General features: G+C 41.8%; 1 protein-coding gene and 1 non-coding gene across 2 annotated transcripts; both read right to left on the bottom strand.

The window, feature by feature from the left end:
* Nucleotides 1-1058: 1058 nt before the first annotated feature.
* On the bottom strand, nt 1059-13806 carry EIF4G2 (eukaryotic translation initiation factor 4 gamma 2). The gene is made up of 23 exons (XM_057553257.1): nt 13758-13806; nt 13395-13406; nt 11950-12076; nt 11548-11613; nt 10757-10897; nt 10095-10197; nt 9248-9379; nt 9092-9158; nt 8859-9010; nt 8016-8126; nt 7747-7830; nt 7559-7657; nt 7140-7281; nt 6890-7050; nt 6398-6511; nt 5669-5794; nt 5072-5176; nt 4768-4983; nt 4422-4680; nt 3886-4090; nt 3521-3732; nt 3312-3433; nt 1059-1887 (listed from the first exon to the last, which is right to left on the bottom strand). Exons 1-23 carry the CDS (start codon nt 13804-13806, stop codon nt 1822-1824), a joined length of 2871 nt encoding a protein of 956 aa, XP_057409240.1. The 3' UTR covers nt 1059-1821.
* On the bottom strand, nt 6203-6345 carry LOC114236837 (small nucleolar RNA SNORD97). Its single transcript, XR_003622694.2, has one exon. It is a non-coding gene; the product is annotated as a small nucleolar RNA SNORD97 (small nucleolar RNA).
* Nucleotides 13807-15256: the final 1450 nt, after the last annotated feature.

Below are 15256 nucleotides of genomic sequence, written 5' to 3'. Positions count from 1 at the left end.
ATTGCGAGAATTCTGGCTGTAAACTGAAGCCAAGGCCCACCTCTCTAACAAAAGAGGCTACATTTGCTGGGTTAAAAATCAGTTTCCCCCTTGGGGAGGGTTGGGCAGAGCACCAGGAATGCCATTTATTTCTACAGCCTAGTAAAGTCAGCTTCTTGATATTCTATCTGAAGTCAATTTAATTTACACAAGTCTCCACTTAGCTTTAATTTCATGGTATTTACAATATCCACCAAAAGCTCTGAATCTGTTAGAACTTCAGTGAAGAGGTCTGCTAGGGCACAGGGAGAGCTAGCTTCTGGTAAAACAAATACTGGTTTTACCCACCACCCCTCTCAGAGAATAAGCAGGTGCAACACTGAAGACAAAGGTTCTATCAGATTTAGCAGTATGGTGTATTACTGTCCACCTAGAGGCTCCCCCCAAACCAAGTACAGGTTGCTCTTAGAAGCTAAGACAAGCAACCAGGACTCCAGCAACACTTTCAAGAGCCCCTACCCAAGCCAAAGCCTGCCTAGGATTGTCACATAACAAGGGGTTGGGGATTTGAGCAAATGCTTATTAAGTGGTTTCTGAAAATATATTTTAAACCTCCATGCAGGGCTTCAGTTAGATTAAGGAGCCAGTTTTACTGGGCTACTCTGGGGTTTCAAGGGGGAACCTTCCTTGAAACAGGAACAATTACAATTACTGAGAATGATGATAGGATTGTTACAGTTGTTTTGACCATGAGGGTGATAAACCTCTCAGTTCACCACACAGTTCAGTATGCTGACGAAAAGATAAATGTCACCAAGTTTGTTGTTATGCATTAGCAACGTCCCTCTGAATTCATAAGACTTGTGATTCTCAGCACTGCCCCTGATTACAGGTATTGTATATTGGTTACTTCCAGTAACATGACCTAAAGAGGAATAACCACCTTGAATTTTCTGTCTAATCAGAAAATTGTGAATTTCTGATTATGAATTAAAAGTTCCTAAGACAGACCTATCTCAAAACAAAACCTATCAATTCTTCATAAATTTGTAGGTGCTACTTAAAGTCACACAACTATATCAAGTATCACAATGTTTATTGATAGATACAAGTATATAAAATCAGGGCATGAACATGACTTGATAAATTAAGTAGACTTAATTTCAATACTATAATAAGAGGGACCAATTCAAATTCTCACCATTTGTTTCACACCCACAAAGACCACTTCAAGGGCATTTACGATCTCTCAAAACTGATCAGTTTTGTGCAAGTAAACCATGTTTCTTTTAAAAAGACTTGTGCACTTGCCCAGGCTCAAGGATATTAAAATCTAGCACATAAAGCCCATTACTAGAGGTAGAAATACAGGCAATATACTATTACGGCAACAACCATCAATTACAGTTAAGAATTTTTCTGTAACAACCAAATGGATAATCAAATATTGCAACAACTCAAGTATTACTGAGCAAAGTGCATTTCTACAGTATTCAGTGTTGCTATTCAGTTTTCTAACTTAAAACAGCCTATGATAACTGGCAGCAAAGAAGGTCCTTGCAATAGACTGCCTCTGCTTGAGAACTTATGATGTAATTATTGCATGCTGCTAATATACTATCTAAACATTAAAGATACTCCTAAAATATTTGATGGTAGACTATGATTAAGACATTACACTACAAAAAAACCTTATGCAGAAGGAAATCCTAACTGACGCGCTTCTGCTTTAAATATTGTGAAAACATTACAGCGGAATGAATTTTCGCAGTGGTTAGGTCAAATGCAGTTACATCATAGCAACAGTATGTTTTGCACAATTTAAGGCTTTGGCTGGTTCTTTTAGTCAGCTTCTTCCTCTGATTCTTCTTCTTCAGCAGTTTCTAGCCAGGTTAGCCACTGATTCACCTGTAAATTTGTAATTTAACGAAATAAGTAGTACTTACAGAAGACAGAATAGCAGAATTTTTTATTCCAGATCAAACAACCTACCTAAGGACAGAAGTTTTAGATAGTACCACACATTTTGTAATTGCCAACAGTCTTCAGAACCTACATTTATGTATTAGCTGTAAGTTATTTTAAAGAATGGCTTAAGGACAGGAATAAAGATGCAGACGTAGAGAATGGACTTGAGGACACGGGGAGGGGGAAGGGTAAGCTGGGATGAAGTGAGAGAGTAGCACTGACATATATACACTACCAAACGTAAAACAGATAGCTCGTGGGAAGCAGCCGCATAGCACAGGGAGATCAGCTTGGTGCTTTGTGACCACCTGGAGGGGTGGGATAGGGAGGGTGGGAGGGAGACACAAGAGGGAGGGGATATGGGGATATACGTATACATATAGCTGATTCACTTTGTTATACAGCAGAAACTAACACAACACTGTAAAGCAATTATACTCCAATAAAGATATTTTTAAAAAATGGCTTATTATTTGGATTTGGGATTACAAGCTGTTTAGGAACCGTCAACTTGGGTGTCATTCTTTGACACCACTCCCATTACCCTTCAGGACTGTTTTAATATGGGACAGTGGCTCCTCCCAAACTTAAATACATTAGCAATGTGGCCGGGGCGGCGGGGGGCGGGGGTGCGGCGTGGAAAGGCACACAGGACAACAAAGAAGATTCTGAAAAAGTAGATCTCCAGCCCCACCCCGGAACTGTAGGATCAGATTCCCCAAGGACAAGACTACAGAAAAATGCTGTGAGGGTAATCCTCATGAAGCTAGTTCCTGAACCTTAGGAATAAAGATACTATAGACCATCATTTCTCAAAGCCTGGCCCCTGGAAAAGTAGTATGAGAATCACCTGGGTTGTATAACACACACAGGCCTACTAAATGAAAATGTCTAGGATCAGACCTGAAACTTCCTTTTAAATTACTTTCCAGGTGATTAACGTATGCTGTGGAATCCCCTGACATACAAATTCTTCCCCATGGCTAGAATTCTACTCCCACTAAATAAGATAAAAAATCATGGTATGAGAAATCAGAAACAATCTCATCTTTACTGACATTTAAAAAAAATGTCTCAATCCAATCGTGTATAATCACCCTATCTTTGTAAGTAGCTTTACTTCTAAAAAATGTTAGCCACCTCTAACCTAACAGCTTAGACACTACTAGGATTGAAGCCTTTTATTTCATAGCTTTACTTCATTTTGCTAACTGCCTACTTTACCACAGCTTTTAATAGTGAAGAATGACATGTATGTACAAATTACCAGGGTGATTTTGCTTGTATTTCAACTTTAAAAGGCTCATTATAAAGCAATACCAAGTAAACTGGAAAAAGCACACCAAATTTCTCTCAAGATTTACCTGGAACAAAGCCTTGCCTTTCCCTGGAAACTCTTGGGTTATATCTTCTTTCCAAGCCAAGAAAGCTTCTTCTTCAATAATCTCCATGTCATAGAAGTGAACAAAAAAGCGGAGTAACATGCCTAAAAGACAAAATGTAACCCCATTATTTAGTGTGCTGTTTAAGAATTGCCCCTCACTCATCATTCTTCTGATGTTGGTCCTCTCACCTTTCGGGAAGTTGCTATTGTAGCAGTGCACCTGAAGAGCATAGAGGGCACTGACTTGTAGATCAACGTGATCATGAAGGAATTTCTGCATTACTGGCTTGAAGGAAAGAAGCAGTTGTTTTTCCTGCTCTAACTGTTCTTTGGAAGGAGCAGAGGAAGAATCTGTTTCATCACTGGGTGGGTTTACTTCACTAGAAATGTACTGTAAGAAGCTGCACAGAAAGAGGTCTTGTTAGAACCTCAAAGTGAATTTTCTAGCTCAAGAAACAGACAATTCTTAGTCCCTTGCCTTGTAGATTTTCTAGGAAACAAAACACAGGTTAACTCTCTACTACATGTAGAAAACCACAACTCTGTTATCTTACCTCGTCATTAAGATGTTCACAAATCCTTTATCTACATGAAGTTTGGGAGAGATGTTATCTTTAATCCACTTATATATGGTTTGAGGAGATGGATCCAACTTTATTTGCTTTAACAGTTCCTTCTCCAATTTGAGGAGTGGGAATAAGAAACTCAGTCCCTTTCCTTCCAAGATCTCCAACATGCGGTCCTTATTCTGATCAATTTCTGAAGAGACAAAGCCATTCCCATCATCAGGTAGTTCATTTTACCTATGTTGGTCTAGAAAACTGCTCTACGAATGATTTTCCAAATGCACAAGATTCGTGTAAAATAATAAGGAACTAACCTAGCAAAGGAAACTCAATATTTGGACCAAATGAGAACAGTTAAATCATAATAACCTTTTCTTTTTATAAAGATGAAGTCTATCTGTGGGAATGCTTATTGTTATCTGGACAGGATAATCACACTGACCTATATAAATTCACTCAAGGTACTAAGGAATGCCCAGATTTAGAATTAAAAATAAACCAAAAAATCCCCAGCATTCTCTTACCTGGGAGCATTTTCTGCATATTGACCTTGCTTTGTTGGAAAAGCTCTGTTAACCATTCTCGATCTTGTAATTTAGCTAATTGCTGAAGACAAAGTAAGAAGAGAGGAAAATGGGTGCCACTTTCCAGTGGTTGAGCTAGTTCTGAAATGCTCACCAGCTCCGAAATGATAGCACGAGCTGCAAACTGTGCTAAATATGATTTCACCAAGGGGATGTCAACCTCCAGTTTGGGGCACTGGTCCAATACATTCAGGAAAGCCTTAGAAGGAATATATAACACAGTCAATTTTATTAGTTTCCAAATTTGAAAGGCAAGAGTTCTTATGGAATCCGGAAAGTATTCTACCTGCATGAAGTTGTCACTTGTGGCTATCCCTTCCTGTTTGAGTAAACTGATCAAAGAACTTGCTTTTTCTTTATCTTCATCACTTCTGTCTAGTGACAGGATGATTACTTTGCTTAACATCTCGGGGAGAAAGTGTTTAGGAGCCCTCATCTCTCTTACACCATTGACAGCTTCGTTTGCATTTCCACTATTCAGATATTCGGTTACAACAGTTTCCTGAAAAGAACAAAGTCCAAATATCTTTAGAGTTTTCCTATCTCAAATACACTCCATGAAGCAGACTATGGGATTATTTGAGACTTACGGTTAATTTAAGCAGTTCTTCCTTTGATGGCGGTGGCTTTTTACTGGTCTTGGCAGGCTTTTCCTGAATAAGTGGTGGATTAGTTTTGAGACCAAGCTGAGGTGTCTAAAAAACAGCAAAATGGTAGATATGAATGTTTAATATTTTTTTTATTATTAAAAAGGAGCTTATGAAGTTAGAGAGAAGACATTAAAAAGCAGCCTTCAGGGCTTCCCTGGTGGCGCAGTGGTTGAGAATCTGCCTGCCAATGCAGGGGACACGGGTTCGAGCCCTGGTCTGGGAGGATCCCACGTGCCGCGGAGCAACTGGGCCCGTGAGCCACAACTACTGAGCCTGTGCGTCTAGAGCTTGTGCTCCGCGACAAGAGAGGCCGCGACAGTGAGAGGCCCGCGCACCGCGATGAAGAGTGGCCCCCGCTCGCCGCAACTAGAGAAAGCCCTCACACAGAAACGAAGACACAACACAGCCAAAAATAAATAAATAATTAATTAATTAATTAAAAAGAATCATTTAAAAAAGAAAAAAAAGCAGCCTTCAGACATCTTCAGAAAATACTGGAATGACAGCAAACACTGTCATGCTACATACAGTCCATACCTGTCCCAGAGGTGGTGTTTGAGTGCGTGGTGGTTGTGCACTAGGAGGAATCATAGTTATCTGGGGCTGAAGCTTTGGCACTTGATTTTTATTCATTAGGAAAGACTGAGCAGGCCTCAGGCTAATCTAGAATTGCGAACAAATCAGAACAGATATCCAAGTTAACAAGCAGTTAGCTAACATATTAAATACAACACTCCAACATCCTAAAGTTAATTCAGCATACACAAGCATGACAGAATCTATGGCAGAAACTTAAGTATCTTAAATAGCTAAACAGGTTACTCCATGTTATTAGGTTTAATTTCTGGCAAGAAAACTAAAGATCTGATGAGCACAAAAATAAAATACTGTTATAAGTCTTATACCAGAATTCTCTAAGGATTAGCATCACTAAAATATTAAAAACCAGAAGATTTAATCAAGAGTTTAGAAAACATTTTACTTTATTTTAAGTCATTCTATTTGCAGGGAAGTCACAATAAAAATCTCATCAACCATTTTCCTTGCTCTAACTGAAGACTTTTAAGAGATTTGCCCTCATATCTCATAATCTTCGCTCATAGGACGCTGGACATCCAAAGAAAGAAAAAGCAGTAAAGAAAAGAGAGAAAGAAGGTAAAGAATTCCAGCATTAAGTCCTCTTAATAACGCGTCTTTTTATAATCATCGGGCAACAGATTTCTGAATTGACAAACTATGGTATATAAGTAACATAGGCAAATGTACCTCATCTGCATTAAGCTGTCCTTTCTTAGAAAACCGAGGTGGCATATCCTTCGACTGTCCTTGCAGCTGGGATAAGAGTCCCTGACTCTGGTTATGGTAGAGCTGGCTTAGCCCCTATTTCAGAAAGAGAGAAAGAAAGTCTAGATAAAAAGGGGTCCACAAATTATGGTAATCAAGTACCAAAGGGATGAGGCCAAGCCATAGGAAAGCTTAACTGAATTTGCCCAGAGAAAGTAAAAGGTGAAATAGGAAGAATAAATATCTAACCTAACTTACATAAAGCGATGTGACTTTACTAATAACTTTACTAATCTTAAGGATAAGCATTTTACCCAGTTTGAAATAACTGTCACACATATAAATTTGGTTTAGAAAAACACATTTTTAGGTTTTCTAAACCTGAAATATCTGTCCTTTTAAAAAAGCAAATCTATTCATATACATTCCAAGACTTAATACCTGTTGCCTAAACATCCTTAAATGTTTTCTTACCTGGCTTTTCATAAACTTGCCTCCCATCTCCCCAAACTGCGACTGTGTGGGAGGCATGATGTGTCCCCCATGGCCATTGAAGAGTTGATTTGAACGATGACGCCCCATGGTGGGTGAAAATCTATCCTGGATAACTCCTGGACCAGTACCAATTCCGCTACCTTAAAATACAGACATGAAGAACTCTTTACTATTAAAATGTTAAACTCAGTTTTTAATGTAACCAAACCACTATTTTGTTCAAAATCACCTGGCATTTGTCCAAACATATCAGCAAGTCCTCCAAGTGGGTCCCTATCCATTTTCATCCTGGGTGGCATGAACGGTCCCTCCAGAAAGAAGTCACTTCTCATCCCTTGAGCCATAGGAGCAGGAATAAACACTCCTAGATCCTTCAGAAATATAAAGTGAATAAACACTTATTTCTGAACACTGTTTTACATAAAAATGAACTTCTCACATTGGGAAAACTAGAAATACTTCCCTGGACTATTAAGAGTGCTATTTATATAATTTCTATAAACAACTTCTCTCAAAGGGGCATACAAGACAGCATAAACATTAAGCTCTACTGGTAAGATGAGACAGTCTCAGAAAGTTTAAGGTCTTTGTGCTATTATAAACTTTAAACTTAAAACCCACTTGATTAAAAACAAAGCAAAAACTTACTTTTACTGCATCTTGACGGATTTGATTGATCGTCTTTGGTCCATTGTCAAGAAAAGCCTTGCGAGGAACCCAATGGTGTTCTCTCAACTCTACGGTATCCTTTAATATAAAAAGTTTTAATAAGTATTATTTTAATATCCCTAAACAGAAAGACAACATACCAACACACCTAAAGAAACCAGTTTTACCTGCAGCAGGAAACGAATCCTTGCTGGCAATTCCTTACTTAACATCAAGGAGCACATTCGGGCAAAGTACTGATCCATTAAGGACTGAAAGAAAAAAAAAAAATACACTTTCAGAAGAAAACGCTAAAGGCAAATGTATACTATTTAAGGCTTCTAAGTATTATCGAGGTTAATGACTAACAGCAATCCTCTATATCACAAAAATAGGTTGTTTGATGTGAATAAAAATCAAGACAAGCTTACACTGTTTCTGTCAGCAACACACATACCTTGGCTCGTTCATGGTCTAACCTAGGTCCCACTGTCCTCATTATCTGACAGAGGCACTCCAAATCCTCTCCCATATCTTTGAGTTGGACTCTCTTCTTTTTTTCCAAAAGCTGCCAAAAGAAATAAATGTCACATGTTTATAAATCCTTCTTGGGGGGCTTCCTTGGTGGCGCAGTGGTTAAGAATCCGCCTGCCAATGCAGGGGACACGGGTTCGAGCCCTGGTCCGGGAAGATCCCACATGCCGCGGAGCAACTAAGCCCGTGCGCCACAACTACTGAGCCTGCGCTCTAGAGCCCAAAAGCCACAACTACTGAAGCCCAAGTGCCTAGAGCCTGTGCTCTGCAACAAGAGAAGCCACCGCGATGAACAGCCTGCGCACCTCAATGAAGAGTAGCCCCTGCTCACCGCAACTAGAGAAAGCCCGCACACAGCAACAAAGACCCGACACAGCCAAAAATAAATAAATAATTTTAAAAATAAAAATAAATCCTTCTTGGTTTAGATGTAGCACTTTCCCTTAAGTCTGCATTGACTCATAGCTCCTACAGTTCCTACAGTGTCTAGTATAGAACTCTTTATCTGGTTTCTGTTGAAGACATCCCTCCAAACTGAGCAACTTACACATAGGCAGACAATCAGTTCTACCCCTACCTTGCGAAACATGCTGCATATTTCCATATTTACAACATTTAAAATAACAATTTTGCTGGCAAACTAAAATATTTAACTAGCCTACCAACACTCTCACATGGCAAAGTTATAAATTATAATTGACCCATCTCCCCCAAATAATGATGTACCCAGTGACTAATGTAAGCTTACATTCCCACTCATACTTACTGTTTTGATGCACTTATGAAGGATAGATTCATGAATAAGATCAAGCTTTCCAAGTTCTCCAATGAATTTGATGTTCCCCAACATCTTGATCTTGGCAATGGCTCTCTGTTCCTCCTCCTCGGGGAGGAGGGGATTCTCACGCTTATCATAGACTGAAATAAGTAAGAATAAAATCAACATTCAGAATTAAGTTGAACATATACAGTACTACATAGTACCAAACAAATTCTCACCATCAACATTTCTGGTTCGGTTTTCAAATTCATCTTGTAATTTGGAAATTAGGAGGCGTCTGAATGTCTATTGGAAACAAAAGACACTTTTGTCAGAGCTTGCTAATGAAACCTTTCAAATCAACTTTAAATAAGCAAGCAAACACTACCACTTACTGTGCTTTGCTTCTGTCCTGGCTGACCCTCTGCTGCTGGGCCATCAAAGTTTGGTGCATCTTCTGCCAATCGCAGACATAGCTGAGCATACAGTGAGCTATACTTTGGCTCTTCTAGGGCTTTGTCCACAATCTAAAATAAATGACTTTTTAAAACTAAATATGACAACTTTTGAAAAAACCTTTCTTTATAACTTAATACTTCCTTGTAGTCTTAAGGATCTTGAATCTCACAAATTTCTGACGAATTCTCTATGCCTCATCCGTAACCTGGGAATAAGAACATCTCTTTTGTAAGGCTTATTGTGTACACTAAATCAGGTGAGGCATGTGAAGTGCTTTAGCACACAACCTGGAAAAATATAAGCACTTAAATTTTGTTAGCTATTGCAGTGTACCAAAGAAGTCTAATTACACAGATCTCATACTAGCAAAACTCTCCCCCCTCAGGAGTTGAAATTATCTTGGAAAAACTATAAACAGATGCTGGAATCACATCAACTATCATAAAATTCATTTCCAAAACCAAAATGTGGCGTTCTTCACATAAGGAAAAACAAAGCAAAAACCCCCTTAATAGCCTAATAGCCCAATTAACCGTGCAACACAACACATACAATTTAAAATGACCTCTTAAGTCTGATACCATTAGAAGTTAGTGATTTTCTAAAAAAAAAAAAAAAAAAAAAAAAAACACCAGTGTTCAGAGATACATACATCTAATGTGTAACTCACACCTCAGTTTTAAGCAATAATGCAAATGTAAAAAACAACAACACACACACACACACCCCAACCTGGGTTAAATCTTTTCCTCTCCCTTTCGGTTAAGCCAACATTTAACTTACCAGCAGTATGACCCCTTTAAGGATGAGTTTAGACTCTACACCCACATTGAGGAGCTCAAGGCATAGCTTGTCAAACTTCTCAGGAGTAAGCTTATTTAGTATGCTAGGAAAAGAGGATTCAGACTAGGTATCAGCCAACACACAAAGAATTATTTAGTTGAAAAATCACCTTTAAATTATGTTCATTTTTTCCCCCATCACTTTCCCCTTTAATATCAAGACATATTCTTCTTAACCCATCTAACCAAAATTGAAATAAACTTGTTATTTAAAATATATCTACCTAATTGGGGGGTCCCCAGCTGTTGGACAAGAAACTCACATCCTCAAAACCTAGATCAAGAGCCTCCTTAATATCAAGGCTAGATCCAGGAGCTAAAACCGTTATGTTCTGTGCATCACTGGGTACACAGCAGGCATAGGAAATGTCAGCACAATGAGCTTGTGCATTTTAACCCAATGACTGAAAGCAACTAACTCTGAGCCCCAAAACACTGATGTGCCAATTTTCAGCTTAAAACTGTCAACGCTGGCATTCATTAAATACACTTAGGGCACGAACACTGCCTTCCAAGTAATATAGCATACACACAAAAGAAACACAGTTAATCCATTTCTTCCCTCCTTTTATTTAAAGGACAAAACAGCCCCGATAAACTTACCCTCTTACTTTCCTGAAGATTGCATCATGTCGTTCTTTTTCATTTGCGGAGTTGTTTGCTGCGGAGTTGTCATCTCGTCTAGTGCTTCGTGCAGGAATCCATTTCTGAGCGTTTTGCCCTGGGGTTTTCCCCAGGAACTCGCTAGTAAAAAATTAAGAAAATAAAGATTAAGACAACTTGAAACATAGCATCCAGTCACATATCAAATGTCAGATCAGAAATCCTTCTAAACAGAAAAAAGTTTAGTTTTTTCTCAACTTCCCTTACAACTAAGCAACTCACAATCAGTGGTTCTCAAACAATATTGTACATCAGAATCACCTGAAGGGCTTGTTAAAAGATTCCTAGGCCCGTCCCAGTTTCTGCTTTAGTGGGTCTGGGGTAAGGCCCGATAATCTGCATTTCTAAGCTCCCAGGTGATGCCAGTGTTGCTGGTCCAGGAGCCACACAAGAACCAACATCTTCTAATGTCTCGTGACCATGTTATACGCATACAGATTTACTACCACAATTTAGTACGGACAATAATGGCTGGCTTCAGAAACAACATCAGTGAAAACAATCCAAAGTGTAACAGGATAAAATAGCAGTTGAGAACGTCAACTCGTATTAGATGGTTTGGCTAAAAAATAATTACGAACTGATATTCTAAATTTAGGATATGTAACAGAAATCATACCCATTAAGATAGGATTCCTGATGCCTTATTAACTATGCTGTAATGCATTAGAAAGACCATTAATCTAAATCTATTATTTACAGAAGTCATTCTTTTCACACGTTTACTATACCTGTTGCCAGCAGTCTTGGGATAGTGCTGAGGTGCACCCCTACTTCCTCCTCCGCCCGAAGAAGCACTATTTAACAGAAAAACTTTTTTAAAAAAAAAAAGTATACCCCAAGTATATTTCACTCAAAATAGATAAAGAATCTCTTTAATTATTCTGCATTTCAGTAAGTACACCACAGATGAAGACTGAACTTAGGCCCAATGGAAACCCAAGTAATTAATTACATTTATTCTTCAGATAGCAAATAGAAAACAATGACAATTTTAGGGCTTTAAAAAAATGTACTCGGCACATTATAAATTAAACCTGCAGCACAATTAAATCAGAATTACTTGGTGTGGTTATTCCTTGGTTTTGTGATTAGTCTTGTCACAATAATTGCCAAAATAAATCTACACATACCTGAAACGAGAAGCACCCCCTTCTGCAATCGCACTCTCCACTTTGGCGGCTTGACAACGAAGAATCTTCAAAAGAATAATATTAATGGATGGGGTGGGGAGGGAAGGGGATGGGAGAAATGAAAAACCTAGAATGAGAAAGAGTACCAAAATTAGACACCGCTATCATACAAATCTGTAAACCTGCTTCAATTACAATTTATTTCAGAGCCTGACACTGCAGTTGATTGACCTTACACTGCAGCGCAGATCTCGTAAGACTAAAATAGAATGTACTCGAAACACAAATGGACAATAAAATTTTATTTTGTTTACCACCTGGAAATTCTCGTGTTCAAGGACGCAAGGAAGTGCCTACATAGAAATGTAAGAACCTCTCAATTGCTAAGAACCAATCCTTAAGAAAGCCACATTCTACCTCCTTTACAACTGAGCACTGAGATCAGTAATAGACAATCTAACTCTTAACAAGACGGACACGTCCTGGGAAAACAGTTGTAAGTTTTTACTGCCTCAACGAACTACACTGAATAAGGGGTTAACTAAAGACGGCTTTCCCCACTGTTCACTCTTAACTGGGTGCACAGGGCCCATCGGAAGACCGGGGCCACAACATGGCAGCAGGAACCTCCGCCCCATTTTTTCCTTTCCTGGGAACAAAAGAGCAGTGGAGTCCTCCCACCCAGGCCCGAGTTAGGGAAGTGCTTCCGACAGCCTCTCGCGAAACCTCCGCGGGCAAGCCTCGGGGAGGAGTGGAGGCCGCCCCCGCGGCCCGGCTCCCGGCTCTTTGTTCTCAGGCAGGAAGGCGGCCTCCTTCCCACCCGCCGCCTCCAGCGGCCCCCTCCCACCCATAAATCCCCAAGGGACTGACAGCCGCCTCGCTGCTCCCTCCCCACCCGACAAAAGCTCAAAAACCCTCGCTTCCCTCCCCTCTCCCGTCGCAGACGGGGCTCGCCAGGCAGGCCCTTCGCTCCTCCACCAAGGGCAGCCCGGCCGCTCCCCGCCGGCCCCTGGTCCCATACACCTCCTCCCCGCCGGGAGGCCGGGCTCCGGGACTCCTCCGCCTCGGCTGGTCCCACGCCAACGGCCGGGCCCTCCCCGCCGGTCCGCGTCCCTCCCCCCAGCTCGCACCGCCCCGCCACGCTCTCCCCATCGGAGCACACCCGCGCCCGGGCTCCGGCTCCGCGGGGGACGGCCGCCGACAGCCACAAAGACGTCCGGGGGCCGCCACGTTCCTTCTACTCCGTCAGCAACGGGAAGGGAGAACAAAGGGGAAGAATTTTCAGGTGCCCGAAGCGCGAAGGAAACGCTAGAAAGGGGTCGCCCCGCCCGGCTCCGCCTGCGGCCGCCATTTTGTACCGCTCGAGAAGAAGCGGGCAGGGGCGGCGGCCATTTTAGAGCGCTTCACTCGGCGGCGGCGGCGGCGGCGGCAGTGGCTCCACTCACCTTCACCGAGAACTCAGCAGCTGCCACTGCAGCTGCCTCCTCAGGATCCGGTCGTCGGGGACGGGGAAGGGAGGGGGAGGGGAACGGAAAACAAAAAAGGGGGAGGGAAGGGGGAGGAAGGAGTCGGGACTGGCTTAAAACTCTCAGCTCAAAAGAGTCGCTGCTGCAGCCACCACCCGGTACTCGCCGCCACCTCCATAGAGCTCCAACTCGCTGCTGGCGCTGAGGCGTGTCTGAAGCCGAACTTATCACTCTAGGGCAGCCGAACCCACCAGAGCCGCCCCGAATGGCTCCTTTGCTACCCAATCAGCGGCCCGGCTGCTGTCTGCCGCCAATCAGCGCAGGGCGGCGGGGAGGAGCCACAGGGCCAAGCTCGGTTGCGGCGCAGCCCCTCCGCAGTGCGCAAAGCCATATTCGCGAAGGCTCTGAGGGCAAGCCAGTGGCGTAAGGGGAACTGAGCACCGTCGGGTTGCGGCCCATTTGCGTAAAGTCCTAGAGCCCTCTGAGTCTGCGTTGGTGTGGCTGCCTTGTCTTCCTCCTGTCTTTTGTTCCTGGAGTCCGTATCCCATGCTCGAGATATACAGGCCCCAGCCCCTCTACCTCGTTTTCTCACCAGGAATGTGGGAAGGAAGCTCGCCCTTCCACCCGACCCTGTCCTTGGCGTGTGCGATCTCTGCTTTTCCTAGCGCCCTCGAGGAGCCGAGATTGCCCCTCGCAGGCTGGGCCTCCCTCGGACGGGCCTGTAGGGCTAAGGCCTGGCGCCCCCGCGGCGCTGCGCCGGGAATCGTTGGTCTTCAGGTGCTCGGCTTCGGCAGCCTTTAGGTCGGGGAGCCGGGAGAGTAGTTGAGAAAAGACGATGCATCTCCAAGCGTTAAAAGAGCTTCATTCAGTTCCCTATTTATTCCACCCCCTGCTGAGTGAATGAGAAAGGGATGAAAGGAAGGGGTTTATTGTCTTTGTACCTCACTAGAGAAGCAGCTTTTCCCGAAGTTATGTCCTGCCAGCGGTCACGGAGGAAGACCTAGAATATACAAGAATTCTTTGGAATAAGTGTTTGCGGAGGGCGGGAGTCTGGAGGATTTTAATTGCCAGCTCCTGATTTGTTTGTTTTTTAAGCACATTGAAGACTGACAGCTGTATATTTCCATTTTACAGAAGGTCCATCCTAACAAATAGGATTAGGCTTTTCAAAGCCAGCAGGTTGAACTATTTATACTTCTCGGCTAATATTTTAAGGGAGTTGCAGTAAAATGAAGTGTTCCATCGTATGCGACATTTTAGCTATACAAACATGGAGTCATATTTCCATATAAACAACAGAAATGTCTCCATCTTCATCTTGAATATAGTTCTTGATATAATGTGTAATCTAAAGGAAGAAACTGTGTGTGTGTGTGTGTGTGTGTGTGTGTGTGTGTGTTTTAACGTGGATGACGTTTAAAGAAAGTGTCCAACAAAGGGCAGGATTTCCAAGGATTCAAACCTGTTTGACATGTCAACAGCTTTGGGGTTGAAAGTACCTAGTCCTCGATAGGATTTTCAATGGAGGTGCCAGTTTTTCCTAGGACATTTACACCTGATTGTGGAAGGGTGTGGTGGGCCCTGAAGGTTTCTAACACAGTTCCAGCATCTTTAGCTCTTTGCCGTATATTAGGCTGATCATTCCCCCTCATTATTATATTGTTCCAGAATTATTGCTATCAAGTCAATTTCACTTGAACTTTAACAACTGGAAAAGATATTCTCACCTTTGGAGTTAGTTACATGTAAAAAAAAATTTTTTTAAAAAGGAAACTATTTTTAGGAAAGGTAAAAATTGTGTTTCAAATACAAGAAGTTCAACTTTGTAATTTCAGGACCCT

This window comes from Balaenoptera acutorostrata, chromosome 9 (genome assembly GCF_949987535.1).
Source record: "Balaenoptera acutorostrata chromosome 9, mBalAcu1.1, whole genome shotgun sequence".
Lineage (NCBI taxonomy): Eukaryota > Metazoa > Chordata > Mammalia > Artiodactyla > Balaenopteridae > Balaenoptera > Balaenoptera acutorostrata.
Note: the sequence above shows the minus strand (reverse complement) of the source record. Positions and strands in the feature narration are given on the sequence as shown.